Source organism: Anomaloglossus baeobatrachus, chromosome 6 (assembly GCF_048569485.1).
Source record: "Anomaloglossus baeobatrachus isolate aAnoBae1 chromosome 6, aAnoBae1.hap1, whole genome shotgun sequence".
Classification (NCBI taxonomy): Eukaryota; Metazoa; Chordata; class Amphibia; order Anura; family Aromobatidae; genus Anomaloglossus; species Anomaloglossus baeobatrachus.
This window is the reverse complement of record NC_134358.1, coordinates 567,580,008-567,596,201: the sequence shown is the minus strand read 5'-3', so window position 1 is coordinate 567,596,201 and position 16,194 is coordinate 567,580,008. Positions and strand designations below refer to the sequence as shown.

Below are 16,194 nucleotides of genomic sequence, written 5' to 3'. Positions count from 1 at the left end.
CTTTCTTATAATGCCACCTGACATAATTAACCCATGCCTTGTGTTATGGATTTTTCCATTGTATAGCAGGATTATACGGAATGGATACTATGTTGATCTGTTGTATCTTTACCGCATGGCACTAATTCATATACTCTGCAAGCCACTAATACATGGGTAGAATTAAGCCCCTTTTAGAAGAGTGGTATTAGGATAAGAGGTCACAATTTGCCTTTAGGCTTTCAAAAATCATGTCTGTAGATCGCCCCACCATAAAATACTATTTTACTTGCCTCTCCACCTCCTCTCGCTGTGTGGGGTTGGTTATGGCAGCGATGTACTGCATGATATACTTGCTAGCTTCAGTCTTCCCTGCGCCACTCTCACCTATAGAAGGAAATAAGGCCACGTTAGTGCAGCGGTGATTATCCGAGACCTCATCAGTAATAGTCACTGTGTTATCTATGGCTTGTTATATATTCAGGGGCAAAGACTCACTTAAGCCCACGGATGGGAGTTAATGGCATAAAAAGTACACTCTGTAGGAACCGTAAAATACGCAAATTAGCTCTTCAGTACTGAATTATTCACATTTTTGATGGTTTTCTCAAGATTCTCTCCATCTTTGGAAGTTTAGAAAAGTAAATTCGACCCATGATTGAAGCTTTCTGCAGATATTAGCAGTAAATGACCCTCAGCAGAAATGTGGTACCTGATATAACGATACACGTGTCCTTTGCTCTGCGTTTCATGGCCTTGTATGAAGCATCTGCGATGGCGTAGAGATGTGGAGGCCTCTCATACAGCTCTCTCCCCCGGTAAAATTCAATCATTTCTTTCCCGTACAGGTCCATGTGTTTATAAGGGTTTACAGACACCACAACTTCCCCAATATATGTGTAGATCCTGCCACACTGAAACCTGCAGAAAGGGGAAAATGGATTGTCAGCTCCTGGGTCCACAGGAGAGGTATAAGTAGCCATGGTATGTATGATACTGACTGCAGCATCTAATTCAGGGGAGAACACAGACAGTATCTATCCATTTCATGTGTGATACTATCTACAGAGCCATAGTATCTATTACTATCATGTGTGATACTAACTACAGAGTCACAGTATCTAACCATATCATATGTTATACTATCTACAGAGCCATAGTATCTATTCCTATCATGTGTGATACTATCTACAGAGCCATAGTATCTATTCCTATCATGTGTGATACTATCTACAGAGCCATAGTATCTATTCCTATCATGTGTGATACTATCTACAGAGCCATAGTATCTAATTCTATCATGTGTGATACTATCTACAGAGCCATAGTATCTAATTCTGTCATGTGTGATACTATCTACAGAGCCATAGTATCTAATTCTGTCATGTGTGATACTATCTACAGAGCCATAGTATCTAATTCTATCATGTGTGATACTATCTACAGAGCCATAGTATCTAATTCTATCATGTGTGATACTATCTACAGAGCCATAGTATCTATTCCTATCATGTGTGATACTATCTACAGAGCCATAGTATCTATTCCTATCATGTGTGATACTATCTACAGAGCCATAGTATCTATTACTATCATGTGTGATACTAACTACAGAGTCACAGTATCTAACCATATCATATGTTATACTATCTACAGAGCCATAGTATCTATTCCTATCATGTGTGATACTATCTACAGAGCCATAGTACCTATTCCTATCATGTGTGATACTATCTACAGAGCCATAGTATCTATTCCTATCATGTGTGATACTATCTACAGAGCCATAGTATTATTATTATTATTATTATTATTTATTATTATAGCGCCATTTATTCCATGGCGCTTTACAAGTGAAAGAGGGTATACGTACAACAATCATTAACAGTACAAGACAGACTGGTATAGGAGGAGAGAGGACCCTGCCCGCGAGGGCTCACAGTCTACAGGGAATGGGTGATGGTACAATAGGTGAGGACAGAGCTGGTTGCGCAGTGGTCTACTGGGCTGAGGGCTATTGTAGGTTGTAGGCTTGTTGGAAGAGGTAGGTCTTGAGGTTCCTCTTGAAGCTTTCCACGGTAGGGGAGAGTCTGATGTGCTGAGGTAGAGCGTTCCAGAGTATGGGGGATGCACGGGAGAAATCTTGTACACGATTGTGGGAAGAGGAAATAAGAGAGGAGCAGAGAAGGAGATCTTGTGAGGATCTAAGGTTGCGTGCAGGTAGGTACTGGGAGACTAGGTCACAGATGTAGGGAGGAGACAGGTTGTGCATGGCTTTGTATGTCATGGTTAATGTTTTGAACTGGAGTCGTTGGGCGATGGGAAGCCAGTGAAGGGATTGGCAGAGTGGCGAGGCTGGGGAGTAGCGAGGGGAGAGGTGGATTAAGCGGGCTGCAGAGTTTAGGATAGATTGGAGGGGTGCAAGAGTGTTGGAAGGGAGGCCAGAGAGCAGGAGGTTGCAGTAGTTGAGGCGGGAGATGATGAGGGCATGCACTAATGTTTTTGAAGATTCTTGGTTAAGAAAAGCACGGATCCGGGAGATATTTTTGAGTTGTAATCGGCATGAGTTGAAGAGGGCTTGGATGTGTGGCTTGAAGGATAGAGCAGAGTCGAGGGTTACTCCAAGGCAACGAGCTTGTGAGACTGGGGTGAGTGAGCAACCATCAAGTTTGATGGAAAGGCTTGTTGGAGGAGGTGAGTATCTAATTCTATCATGTGTGATACTATCTACAGAGCCATAGTATCTAATTCTATCATGTGTGATACTATCTACAGAGCCATAGTATCTAATTCTGTCATGTGTGATACTATCTACAGAGCCATAGTATCTAATTCTGTCATGTGTGATACTATCTACAGAGCCATAGTATCTAATTCTATCATGTGTGATACTATCTACAGAGCCATAGTATCTAATTCTGTCATGTGTGATACTATCTACAGAGCCATAGTATTTAATTCTATTATGTGTGATACTATCTACAGAGCCATAATATCTCACCCTATCATGTGTGATACTATCTACAGAGCCATAGTATCTAATTCTATCATGTGTGATACTATCTACAGAGCCATAGTATCTAATTCTATCATGTGTGATACTATCTACAGAGCCATAGTATCTAATTCTATCATGTGTGATACTATCTACAGAGCCATAATATCTCACCCTATCATGTGTGATACTATCTACAGAGCCATAGTATCTAATTCTATCATGTGTGATACTATCTACAGAGCCATAGTATCTAATTCTATCATGTGTGATACTATCTACAGAGCCATAGTATCTAATTCTATCATGTGTGATACTATCTACAGAGCCATAGTATCTAATTCTATCATGTGTGATACTATCTACAGAGCCATAGTATCTAATTCTATCATGTGTGATACTATCTACAGAGCCATAGTATCTAATTCTATCATGTGTGATACTATCTACAGAGCCATAATATCTCACCCTATCATGTGTGATACTATCTACAGAGCCATAGTATCTAATTCTATCATGTGTGATACTATCTACAGAGCCATAGTATCTCACCCTATCACGTTAGACTCCCTGTTGAGCTATATATCTAATCTTATATGTGACACTGTATACTGAGTTGCTGTATCTAATTTTCCTTGCTTAGCTGTGTATCTCAGCTTGTCATGTAGGTATGATGTCTTTTAAGCTGCTGTGTTTAGGTGTTTAGTTCTATCATGCATGATCCTGCCCTCTGAGCTGCTGTATCTAAGCTCTATACACTATTCTCTGCTCTTGGGAGCAGGGTGTGTGGTGGTCTCACTGATAAGAAGCAGCTCGGGTACACAGACATTATCACACCATGCAGAACTTCCTGCGCCATCGCCTATATATGAAGCAAATGCTGAGAACATATTTGGGATACGAGAGTCCTTCTTCTACGTGGGGTGATAAATTGTCCAGAGTCAGATGGACAATATAGGAGACTGGTCATATTCACTTACAAGTATCAGTCAATGGGGGGGGGAATGTGAAGAGCCGTTCACAGCCTGATCCTGTCCACATGGGCCAGTATTCCGGGGAAAGCGCTCATCATCCTATGGAATCTATGCCACCACCGTGCATTACTGCAGCTGAGTCCAGCTCTGGAGTATACTACTAATATAATGGAGGATAAGGGTAGGGCAGTACGGTGGCTCGGTGCTTTGCACTGTTACTTTGCAGCGCTGGGGCCCTGGGTTCAAATCCACAAAGACAACATCAGCAAAAAGTTTCTATATTATCCTTGTGTTTGAGTGCGGTTTCCTGAAAAGACAGTGATAGGGAATTTACATTATGAGCCCCAAAGGGAATGTCTATAATTAATGGTGCTTTATAAGTGATTAAAATAGGTAAGTAAAATTTGTACACAGTGACTGCAGCAGCAGAATAGTGAGTGCAGCTCTGGAGTATAATACAGGAGGTAACTCAGGATCAGTAATGTATGTACACAGTGACTGCACCAACAGAATAGTGAGTGCAGCTCTGGAGTATAATACAGGAGGTAACTCAGGATCAGTAATGTAATGTATGTACACAGTGACTGCACCAGCAGAATAGAGAGTGCAGCTCTGGAGTATAACACAGGAGGTAACTCAGGATCAGTAATGTAATGTATGTATACAGCGACTGCACCAGCAGAATAGTGAGTGCAGCTCTGGAGTATAATACAGGAGGTAACTCAGGATCAGTAATGTAATGTATGTACACAGTGACTGCACCAGCAGAATAGTGAGTGCAGCTCTGGAATATAATACAGGAGGTAACTCAGGATCAGTAATGTAATGTATGTACACAGTGACTGCACCAGCAGAATAGTGAATGCAGCTCTGGAGTATAATACAGGAGGTAACTCAGGATCAGTAATGTAATGTATGTACACAGTGACTGCACCAGCAGAATAGTGAGTGCAGCTCTGGAGTATAATTCTTGCTTTGGAGCTGATACTGAGATGACAGAACAGAGCCGTCAGTGTGTTCTTTTCTTAATGTCACAATAGTGTGCAGTAAGAAGAAGTTGATAATGAAGACCCCACTTCCACGTTTATAAGGCAGCTATACTACAGATGGTAAGTGTTAGTTTGACGCCTCATGTCCTTTATTTCTGGATATTATGGTCCTCTGTCATTCAGATTTTGGGTGTGTCTCCGCACCGGCGGCTGGGTGCACATGCAGCTGATGAGTAACACATTATCCGGCCATGTTCTGTGTCTGTGCTGATGAATAATTCTGGATCACATCATGCCCATTGATACCTTTGAGGAGTTCACCTCCGGGCACAGGTTTGGGTGTTCTTCGGGCTCAAAGGACTCTTTATTTTGGTAAAGAGGCTCTAATTCTAGAGCACAACATCAATGTTGTATCAAGGACCAATCAAAGAGAATATTTAGATGCGTTGATGGCTGGAGGTCCGAACGCCGAGACTCACCATGGTCAGAGATGGGGGCTTCGCAGAGCTCCGGATGAAGGGAATGGAGGTCAAGCATTCGCCGATCTTCGGCAGTCCCATAGAGAATGAATGGAGCGGAGCTTTACAGACTCGACCTTTGCCAGTTGCGGTCTCAGAGGTCGGACCCCGGTGATCAGGAACGTATGGATAGGGGATTCCGAGCATCCTAAAGCCACTTTACACATAACGGCTTCCTTAGATGAGATTACCTGTGACCTACCTGAGCTTCAGATTGGCCATAAACTCCTCCATGGTCACGTTGTCCAAGAGAACAAAGTCTGCTTTCCCAAACTCCAAGCTTTCCTGCTCCGCCATCTCCCCAGAAAAGTGGGGCGCCCGCCTGATACCAGGGTGTAAAATGAAGTCTGGAGTCAAATTTGCAACTGTCTGAAGTGCAGAGGAAGACGGAGCGAAGGCGAGAACAGGTCGGCGACTTCCTGCTGCGGTTTCAGGCGGGGACGTTAGAAGGGAAGTTAAGAGCTCAGTGTGCCGGCGGTGGAGCGGTGACATCGGATGTCTACAGCTGACTGTCACTGACCACACACCAAAGGGATGACCCATGTGAATGGTGAGATCACCATCGCAGCACGATTTCACTCCTGAAGACATTCTCCAACCACTGACACCAACTGCCGAGAAAGGGGAACATAAAGAAGACAGGAAGAAAAGAGATAAATGTGAAAATGCATAAAACATTCTATTACTCATGAATAAGACCTGATAGAGGCTGGATTATTAAGAATTCGGAGTTACTGGATAGTTAGAAAAGTCTATAAAGCCGATGATGATCATGACGAAGGACAGCAGAGTCCGAAACGCGTAGTGTCTACATGTGTTATCCTCCATATGTTTTTCATACATTGAGTTTTTGACGTTTTAGTGGAACCAATAAAAGTCTTTGGTTTTACCTTGATATTCTCCTGTGGACGTTGATGCCGGACCCATACGTTTTTTGTTTCTTGGTGTAATCCTCAGTATCTGTATTATTCTGTATATATACACTGCACGGTACCACTTCTCCTGTCCTGTATACTGGGTGTAATCCTCAGTATCTGTATTATTCTGTATATATACACTGCACGGTACCACTTCTCCTGTCCTGTATACTGGGTGTAATCCTCAGTATCTGTATTATTCTGTATATATACACTGCACAGTACCACTTCTCCTGTCCTGTATACTGGGTGTAATCCTCAGTATCTGTATTATTCTGTATATATACACTGCACAGTACCACTTCTCCTGTCCTGTATACTGGGTGTAATCCTCAGTATCTGTATTATTCTGTATATATACACTGCACAGTACCACTTCTCCTGTCCTGTATACTGGGTGTAATCCTCAGTACCTGTATTATTCTGTAAATATACACTGCACAGTACCACTTCTCCTGTCCTGTATACTGGGTGTAATCCTCAGTACCTGTATTATTCTGTATATATACACTGCACAGTACCACTTCTCCTGTCCTGTATACTGGGTGTAATCCTCAGTACCTGTATTATTCTGTATATATACACTGCACAGTACCACTTCTCCTGTCCTGTATACTGGGTGTAATCCTCAGTATCTGTATTATTCTGTATATATACACTGCACAGTACCACTTTTCCTGTCCTGTATACTGGGTGTAATCTTCAGTATCTGTATTATTCTGTATATATACACTGCACAGTACCACTTCTCCTGTCCTGTATACTGGGTGTAATCATCAGTATCTGTATTATTCTGTATATATACACTGCACAGTACCACTACTGCCCTGTATACTGGGTATAATCTTCAGTATCTGTATTATTCTGTATATATACACTGCACAGTACCACTTCTGTCCTGTATACTGGGTGTAATCTTCAGTACCTGTATTATTCTGTATATATACACACTGCACAGTACCACTTCTCCTGTCCTGTATACTGGGTGTAATCCTCAGTATCTGTATTATTCTGTATATATACACTGCACAGTACCACTTCTCCTGTCCTGTATACTGGGTATAATCCTCAGTACCTGTATTATTCTGTATATATACACTTCACAGTACCACTTCTCCTGTCCTGTATAGTGGGTGTAATCCTCAGTATCTGTATTATTCTGTATATATACACTGCACAGTACCACTTCTCCTGTCCTGTATAGTGGGTGTAATCCTCAGTATCTGTATTATTCTGTATATATACACTGCACAGTACCACTCCTCCTGTCCTGTATACTGGGTGTAATCCTCAGTATCTGTATTATTCTGTATATATACACTGCACAGTACCACTTCTCCTGTCCTGTATAGTGTCTTGTCCTCATATCTAGACCATAATAACACAGATCACACATGTCGCTGTTTCCCCTCTGTGTTACCGCCTATGTTGCTAAACCTGTGTTTCTTCTCGTGGCTTCCTGACTTCAGGCTCTGCTCGGTATCAAGACGGTTCAGACACCTCGACTTCCTCATTTATAGGTGCTCTCAACCTGGGGCGTACAAAGAAATCATCAATTGTACCCATAGCAGAAATTATAATTGCCCTTCCCCCCAAAAAAAGTATGTCTCACAACTTTACAGCCATTAAAAAATAATTTTCCTCCTATTGAGGCCCCTACATTCCCCCTTTATTGCAGCCATAAAGTATGATACCAACAAAAGTGCCCGACAATCACTGTACGATCCCTACAGGGAATTCTTCCGCAGTACCCTCCACACCCACAGTATGATGACCCTACTGTAACCATCCCCCCAACTACTCCGGCAAAGAATTTAGATCCCAACACAGTATGATCCCCAACTATGACCCCCTCAAAGCCCTCCGTACAGTATAATGGCCTCCGTACAGTATAATGGCCTCCGTACAGTATAATGGCCTCCGCACATTATGATGGCCACCACACAATCCTTCACACTGTGTAATTGTTTGTAAACATTATAATGGCCCTCTATCAAGCTTAAAGGATCCCTCATAGCCATCCAATTATTGTAATGGCCCCCACATAGCTTTCCTTGTAGTATAACGGCTCTCATTTAGCACTTATAGTGTAATGAACCCCATAGTCCTCCATTTAGTATAATAGGCCTCACAGAGTCCTCCATATTGTCTAATGCACTCCCCATAGTTCTCCATATAGTATGATAGGCCTCACATTGCTTTCCATATAGTATAATTCACCCCCCATAGTCCTCGATACAGCATAGTGGGCTCCACAGAGTCTTTCCTATTGTATAATGGATCTCCCATAATCCTCCATACAAAATAATTTGCCCTAAATTGGAGCAGGCTGCATCCTCCCAATACTTTGAGGGATACAACAAGTTAATTATTAAGGCCATCGATAACATTTTGAATAAAAGGGAGAAAGAATGTTATTTGACCCAAGGATTCCTCCATTCCCGATCTTAAGAAGGACTTCATCCTTCAAGGGATTGACTTCATTTTAACCCACAATGTTTTCTCCTTCCAGGGTGTGACCCCTCGGCAGCTGAGGTGCTGCACCTCTTCATGGGGCAGGTCGAGTCCTTCCACATGGGGCTGTCCTTTGTGCCAATGGGCCATATTTTGTGTTATATAGAAGATTTATAGATGATCTATTCTTCATGTGGACGGGCACTGAAGATGAGGCCCAGTCCTTTGTGGACGATCTTCGAGTTTTACTTTTACATATTCAAAATCTCAGATTGAGTTTCTTGATTTGGTCATTTCCAAGGATGACTTGGGGGGGGGGGGGATTGTGCACGGCGACTCACTTTAAAAAAGTGCTGATGTCAACAGTTATTTGGAATTTTCCTGTGGCCCATTGCCCAGATGGATCAAAAAATGTACCTATGGCCAATAATGCACTCCAATAACTATGTTTACTTTGCAGGCGAATCACAACTTTTGAGAGTGATTCTGAGACAAAGGCTATCCCAGTAACATCCTGAAGGATGCATTCAAGAAAACAGAGTGTCTACAACAGGATGATTGTCTGAGCAAAGTCATGGAGAGCACAGCTAGAAAGGAGTCCAGCTCTGGTTCAAGGACACGGATCAATGACAAGTTCAAGGTGTGTTTCGTCACAACTTATAATAGTTCTTACAATTGGGTGAGAAAACTCATTAGAAAATATTGTTTATTTTGGAAAATGATCCCATTTTAGTGCCCGTCCTACCCAAGAATCCACTTGTCGTCTTCAGAAAAAAATGAAAATCTTAAAAACTTACTTGCACTTTGTCGGGTCAGTTATAGACCAAAAAAATCCAAAGGTTGATCTGTTGTCTGTACCGTCAGATTTCTAGGATCTTTTAGATGTGGCGGGTCTAATTGCTTATCTTGCAATATGATTCTATCAAAATGCAACAACTTTAAATCCAACATTACAGGTGACATTCACTCTATAAATCAATTTTTAAACTGCCAATCCCTCGTTTGTGACTTATACTCTGGAATGTAGCTGTTGATTTCAATATGTCGGTCGCACCATCCAAGCGACCCACAATAGAATAAACAAATACCAACACAATATCAGGAATAGGAGACTCAATCATGGTTTGTCCAAACGTTTTGTCTTATACCATAAAAACCCCCCACATTCTTTTTAAAATTAAAAAATCATTGAACAAATATAACACTATTCCAAAAACTAATTCATAGAGAATCTTATTAGATATTCAAATTAACAAACCAAACACTGGAGTGCTTGAACAAAACTATTGAACATACTTGCTAGCGGCTCATATATTGCAATCAAAAATTAATTAAAACTACATCAATAACTCATAATATGAGGACTAAGGGAATATAATAAAAATTAAAACGGAAATATCAATAAATAACAAATAATAATAAACAACACAGTAGTCAAAATGTTCTGGACAAACCTGTAAAGAAAATGAAAATGAAGAAAAAAAAAATCTATATATTTTTTATTTTACTTTTTTTTAAAGATTAAAAAAAAAAAATGCAAAAAGAAGAAAAAACATAACCAAGCTGCAATAATTGAACAGTTAACAGATTTCAGACATAGAGGCAATAACTGAACGTTACCAGTCATTTATTGATTTCTAGGAGTACTTTTTAGAATATACATATGTAAATGGGACTTTTTTATGTGTCTTGATGTTTTTAATGCATTAGGTCTGTTTTTTTACAATTGTTTTTAACCAATATCTTATGCACCAAACATGACGGAATATAATGTCACAAATTGTCTATAAAGAGTCATGTGATTGTATTTGTATATGGGCCTGATGAAGAGGAAGGACCGTCCTTGAAACGCTTAGCCCAATAAACTAGTTCATCTTAACATTGGCTCGTCCTTCCCCTACTGTGCAGTGCTCAAACAAAACCGCTCTTTTTTCCACAGATCACTGTTCTGTTGATATGGTTTTGCTCGGGGTTGTTATGAGGTTGAAAGGTGAAATTCATCTTCATCTTTAGCTTTTTAGCAGCGGTTTGAGGTTTTGATGTAACATTGACTGATATTTGTTCAGTTCAGAATTTTCTCTACCTTGAAAAGTCCCCATTTTAGCTGGAAAAAAATCATCCCCAAAGCACAATTCTGCCCCCACCATGCCTCACTGTAGGGAGGGGGATCTTCTGTTGATGCGCAGTGTCAGTGACCTTTGGCATTCTAGCTGTTAATTTGCAGAGGTAATCTGGAGATATTTCTCCCCATGCTTCCCCCTCCCACATGTTGGATTGTCTTGATGGGCACTTTTCGCGCACCATACAGTCACGCTGCTCCACAACAGCTCAATATGGTTGAGGTCTGGTGATTGGGCTGGCCACTCCATTACAGGTAGAATACCAGCTGCTGCTTCTTCCCTAAATAGTTCATGCATAATTTGGAGGTGGCTTTGGGTCATTGTCCTGTTGTAGGATAAAATTGGCTCCAATCAAGCGCTGTCCACAGGGTATGGCATGGCTTTGCAAAATGGAAAGATAGCTTTCCTTAATCAAAATCACTTTCATGTTGTACAAATCTCCCACTTTACCAGCACCAAAGCAACCCCAGACCATCACATTACCTCCACCATGCTTGACAGATGGCGTCAGGCACTCTTCCAGCATCTTTTCAGCTGTTCTGCGTCTCACAAATGTTCTTTTGTGTGATCCAAACACCTCAAACTTCGATTCGTCTGTCCATAACACTTTTTTCCAATCTTCCTCTGTCCAATGTCTGTTCTTTTGCCTATATTAATCTTTTCCTTTTATTAGCCAGTCTCAGATGTGGCTTTTTCTTTGCCACTCTGCCCTGAAGGCCTCTTCACTGTAGACGGTTACACTGGTGTTTTGCGGGTCCTATGTAATGAAGCTGCAGTTGAGGACCTGTGAGGCGTGGATTTCTCACACTAGAGACTGTAATGTCCTTGTCTTGTTGCTCAGTTGTGCAGCGCGGCCTCACACTTCCCTTTCTACTCTGGTTAGAGCCTGTTTGTGCTCTCCTCTGAAGGGAGTAGTACACACCGCTGTAGGAAATCGTCAGTTTTTTGGCAATTTCTCGCATGGAATATCCTTCATTTCTAAGAACAAGAATAGACTGTCGCGTTTCACATGAAAGTTCTCTTTTTCTGGCCATTTTGAGAGTTTAATGGAATCAACAAATGTAATGCTCCAGATTCTCAACTAGCTCAAAGTGTAGCGCCTGGTCCCACCAGACCCTGTGGGGGTGCGCTCCCTCACATGTGCCCAGTCCCAGCATGGCTCCCACTTGCACTCCCAGTCATAGCCCCAGGCAGCGACGGCCTTCCTCTTACCGGTCCCATGGCTCTGCAGGCGCTGCTCCTGTTCCGGGTCCTGATGTACGTCCTGCTCCCAGGCATGCTGCAGCCTCTTCATGTCTCCCTTCCTTACACAGAACTGCAGTGACTCTAGGCTGCGCGCGAGGCCACGCCCCCTTTCTTAAAGCGGTATGCCCTGTTTTCTGGAAGTGACCTCAGAGGTCACCTGTTACCTAATGGGTATTTAGGTTCACCTCCCCCAGCAGCAGGCACCCGAGCAACGCTTCCATTAGAGCCTTGCCAGTGTTCAGACTCCCTTGTGCTGTTATCTGTTTTCTGTGTATCGTTACCTGGTTCTAATCCCTTGTCTCACCGTAGTGCCATCCGTATCATTCTGGCTGTGGACATCACCGCTCATACCGACAGTGGACGTCACCGTGCCCTACCTGCCGTGGACATTATCTGTGCCGTACCTGCTGTGGACGTCACCGCTCATACCGACAGTGGACGTCACTGTGCCCTACCTGCCGTGGACATTATCTGTACCGTACCTGCTGTGGACGTCACCTGCTGTGAACATCTCCGGTGCCGTTTCCGTGTTCTGCCGGCTGTGGACGTCACAACCTTGCTACACCTGGCCCTACAGAGACTCCTACTACCAGTTCCTGGCTGCCGTGCATTTAGGCCTTCTGGGGAGGCGCCGCACAGTCCCTGTATAGGGGTTCGCTGCTGGTCGCCTTCTCGGGGGAGTCCGGTGCACGGTCCAGTGGGTCCACCTCCGGATGCTCGCCGCTCCTCGGTGAGCGTAACACAAAGGAAGGTCAGTTTTATAGCTTCTCTAATTAGCAAAACTATTTTCAGCTGTGCTAACACACTTGCACAAGGGTTTTCAAGGGTTTGGAAACATCCATTAGCCTTCTAACACAGTTAGCAAACACAATGTACCATTAGAACACTGGAGTGGTGGATGTTGGAAATGGGCCTCTATACACCTATTAGAAAACAGATATCCAAAATAAAAAGGTAGGGAAAAAATGGCATACAGTTAGGTCCAGAAATCTTTGGACAGTGACACAATTTTCGCGAGTTGGGCTCTGCATGCCACCACATTGGATTTGAAATGAAACCTCTACAACAGAATTCAAGTGCAGATTGTAACGTTTAATTTGAAGGTTTGAACAAAAATATCTGATAGAAATTGTAGGAATTGTCACATTTCTTTACAAACACTCCACATTTTAGGAGGTCAAAAGTAATTGGACAAATAAACCAAACCCAAACAAAATATTTTTATTTTCAATATTTTGTTGCGAATCCTTTGGAGGCAATCACTGCCTTAAGTCTGGAACCCATGGACATCACCAAACGCTGGGTTTCCTCCTTCTTAATGCTTTGCCAGGCCTTTAGAGCCGCAGCCTTCAGGTCTTGCTTGTTTGTGGGTCTTTCCGTCTTAAGTCTGGATTTGAGCAAGTGAAATGCATGCTCAATTGGGTTAAGATCTGGTGATTGACTTGGCCATTGCAGAATGTTCCACTTTTTTGCACTCATGAACTCCTGGGTAGCTTTGGCTGTATGCTTGGGGTCATTGTCCATCTGTACTATGAAGCGCCGTCCGATCAACTTTGCGGCATTTGGCTGAATCTGGGCTGAAAGTATATCCCGGTACACTTCAGAATTCATCCGGCTACTCTTGTCTGCTGTTATGTCATCAATAAACACAAGTGACCCAGTGCCATTGAAAGCCATGCATGCCCATGCCATCACGTTGCCTCCACCATGTTTTACAGAGGATGTGGTGTGCCTTGGATCATGTGCTGTTCCCTTTCTTCTCCAAACTTTTTTCTTCCCACCATTCTGGTACAGGTTGATCTTGGTCTCATCTGTCCATAGAATACTTTTCCAGAACTGAGCTGGCTTCATGAGGTGTTTTTCAGCAAATGTAACTCTGGCCTGTCTATTTTTGGAATTGATGAATGGTTTGCATCTAGATGTGAACCCTTTGTATTTACTTTCATGGAGTCTTCTCTTTACTGGTGACTTAGAGACAGATACACCTACTTCACTGAGAGTGTTCTGGACTTCAGTTGATGTTGTGAACGGGTTCTTCTTCACCAAAGAAAGTATGCGGCGATCATCCACCACTGTTGTCATCCGTGGACGCCAAGGCCTTTTTGAGTTCCCAAGCTCACCAGTCAATTCCTTTTTTCTCAGAATGTACCCGACTGTTGATTTTGCTACTCCAAGCATGTCTGCTATCTCTCTGATGGATTTTTTCTTTTTTTTTCAGCCTCAGGATGTTCTGCTTCACCTCAATTGAGAGTTCCTTAGACCGCATGTTGTCTGGTCACAGCAACAGCTTCCAAATGCAAAACCACACACCTGTAATCAACCCCAGACCTTTTAACTACTTCATTGATTACAGGTTAACGAGGGAGACGCCTTCAGAGTTAATTGCAGCCCTTAGAGTCCCTTGTCCAATTACTTTTGGTCCCTTGAAAAAGAGGAGGCTATGCATTACAGAGCTATGATTCCTAAACCCTTTCTCCGATTTGGATGTGAAAACTCTCATATTGCAGCTGGGAGTGTGCACTTTCAGCCCATATTATATATAGAATTGTATTTCTGAACATGTTTTTGTAAACAGCTAAAATAACAAAACTTGTGTCACTGTCCAAATATTTCTGGACCTAACTGTATTTACCTACATAGCACACTCTGAATGAATGGGAAAACAAGGAGGACAGAAACAAGAGTATACAGAGGTATACAGGTGCAGTGCTAGTAGCAACTGCAGATCAAAGTGTAGTCAGGACATAAAGTTCTACAAGGAAAACCATGAAGGTAAAGTAGATAAAAAATTATTATTACCACAAATACAAAGAAGTGGAGAATAGTTGTAGTACTATACAAAGTAAATACCTCACACTGAGTATAAGTTAAATAGTCCTATATTGCACATAGCCCAAATAACAGAAAATGCAAGAATATGTACACATTAGATACATCATGCAAAAAATGTAGGTTACAACACTCCGGCCAACAGGTCAGAGGGGTAAAGGACAGTGGGCAGCAAAAACCTGGTGCAGAGAGGCATACCCATGGTCCTGACACAGCCTGAGAAATAGCAGCAGAGAGGTCCCCCTGGAAAAGGACCCCGACGTATACGTTTCACGATCTCACAGGAGTATGATCATTTCATCAGGGGGAGATAAAACGCTGTGAACAAACCATGCTTTTTAAACATGGCGCCAGACCGCCCATGGCACTCCCCCGTCGGCGTTAGCGCAGCCGCACCAATAGTTTTCCGGGCTCCGGAGTCATCAGCAATCAACGCCCATCAGTAAGGTAGGTGCATGCGCGGAAATGGGGACGCGTCACCCGCAACCCGCGCATGTGCAGAGGCAATTAAAGATGCCGAGGACACCAGATGTTTGCACCCGGAAGTGCAGCCGCGCGACAAAGAGGAGGGAGGGATAAAGGCGGTCACATGAAACACAAAAAAGATGCGATCACAAGGGCAAAAAGGTGGAGTCAGTAAATAATATGAAGTGCAGAGGATCTTCAATCATTAACGTGGTAGGTCCCAGTCCAAGATCACAGTCCATATGTTAGATAAATGAATGCCATGCAGATAAGATCAGCGTTCCTTAAGAGGTGCCAGAAAGGAGAAAATCACTGGAATTAAAATTTGACAAAAAAATATAATTAAAACAAGGTACTAAAAACCAGGGGAACAGGAGGAAAACAGTGCTCATCGCAGAAAGGGTGCAAAACTAAGGTGTTCATTTAACCCCTTAGGGGACTGTGTTCCCAGCGTATAAATCCAACGTGTTTCACGTTGGGCTAAAATTTTCCATCAATTCCCGCCCCTCGCGCCCCCATGAATGACATCAATACATCTAATTTGTAGGGATCTTGAATCGCAGTCATGAAAGGCATGGAAATGGCGAGGAAGTGTCTTTAAAGTGGATGTATCGACCACCGTCCGGGCTGCAGCGATGTCCCTCACATGCTCCCTCACACGTTTGCGCAATTGTCTACTGGTAAGACCAATATATAGCATGCGGCACCC

The 16,194-nt window shown here is 42.7% G+C and overlaps 1 protein-coding gene across 1 annotated transcript in view; it reads right to left on the bottom strand.

The window, feature by feature from the left end:
* The window catches only part of LOC142243680 (unconventional myosin-Ig-like), a 177,621-nt gene extending 171,560 nt beyond the window's left edge, over positions 1 to 6,061 (bottom strand). The window contains exons 1-3 of the mRNA XM_075315827.1: positions 5,658 to 6,061; positions 692 to 900; positions 273 to 366 (exon numbers count right to left, since the gene is read on the bottom strand). Of these exons, the coding sequence (XP_075171942.1) occupies positions 273 to 366; positions 692 to 900; positions 5,658 to 6,046 (692 nt within the window). The 5' untranslated portion in view covers positions 6,047 to 6,061. The remainder of the gene's footprint in view (positions 1 to 272; positions 367 to 691; positions 901 to 5,657) is intronic.
* Positions 6,062 to 16,194: the final 10,133 nt, after the last annotated feature.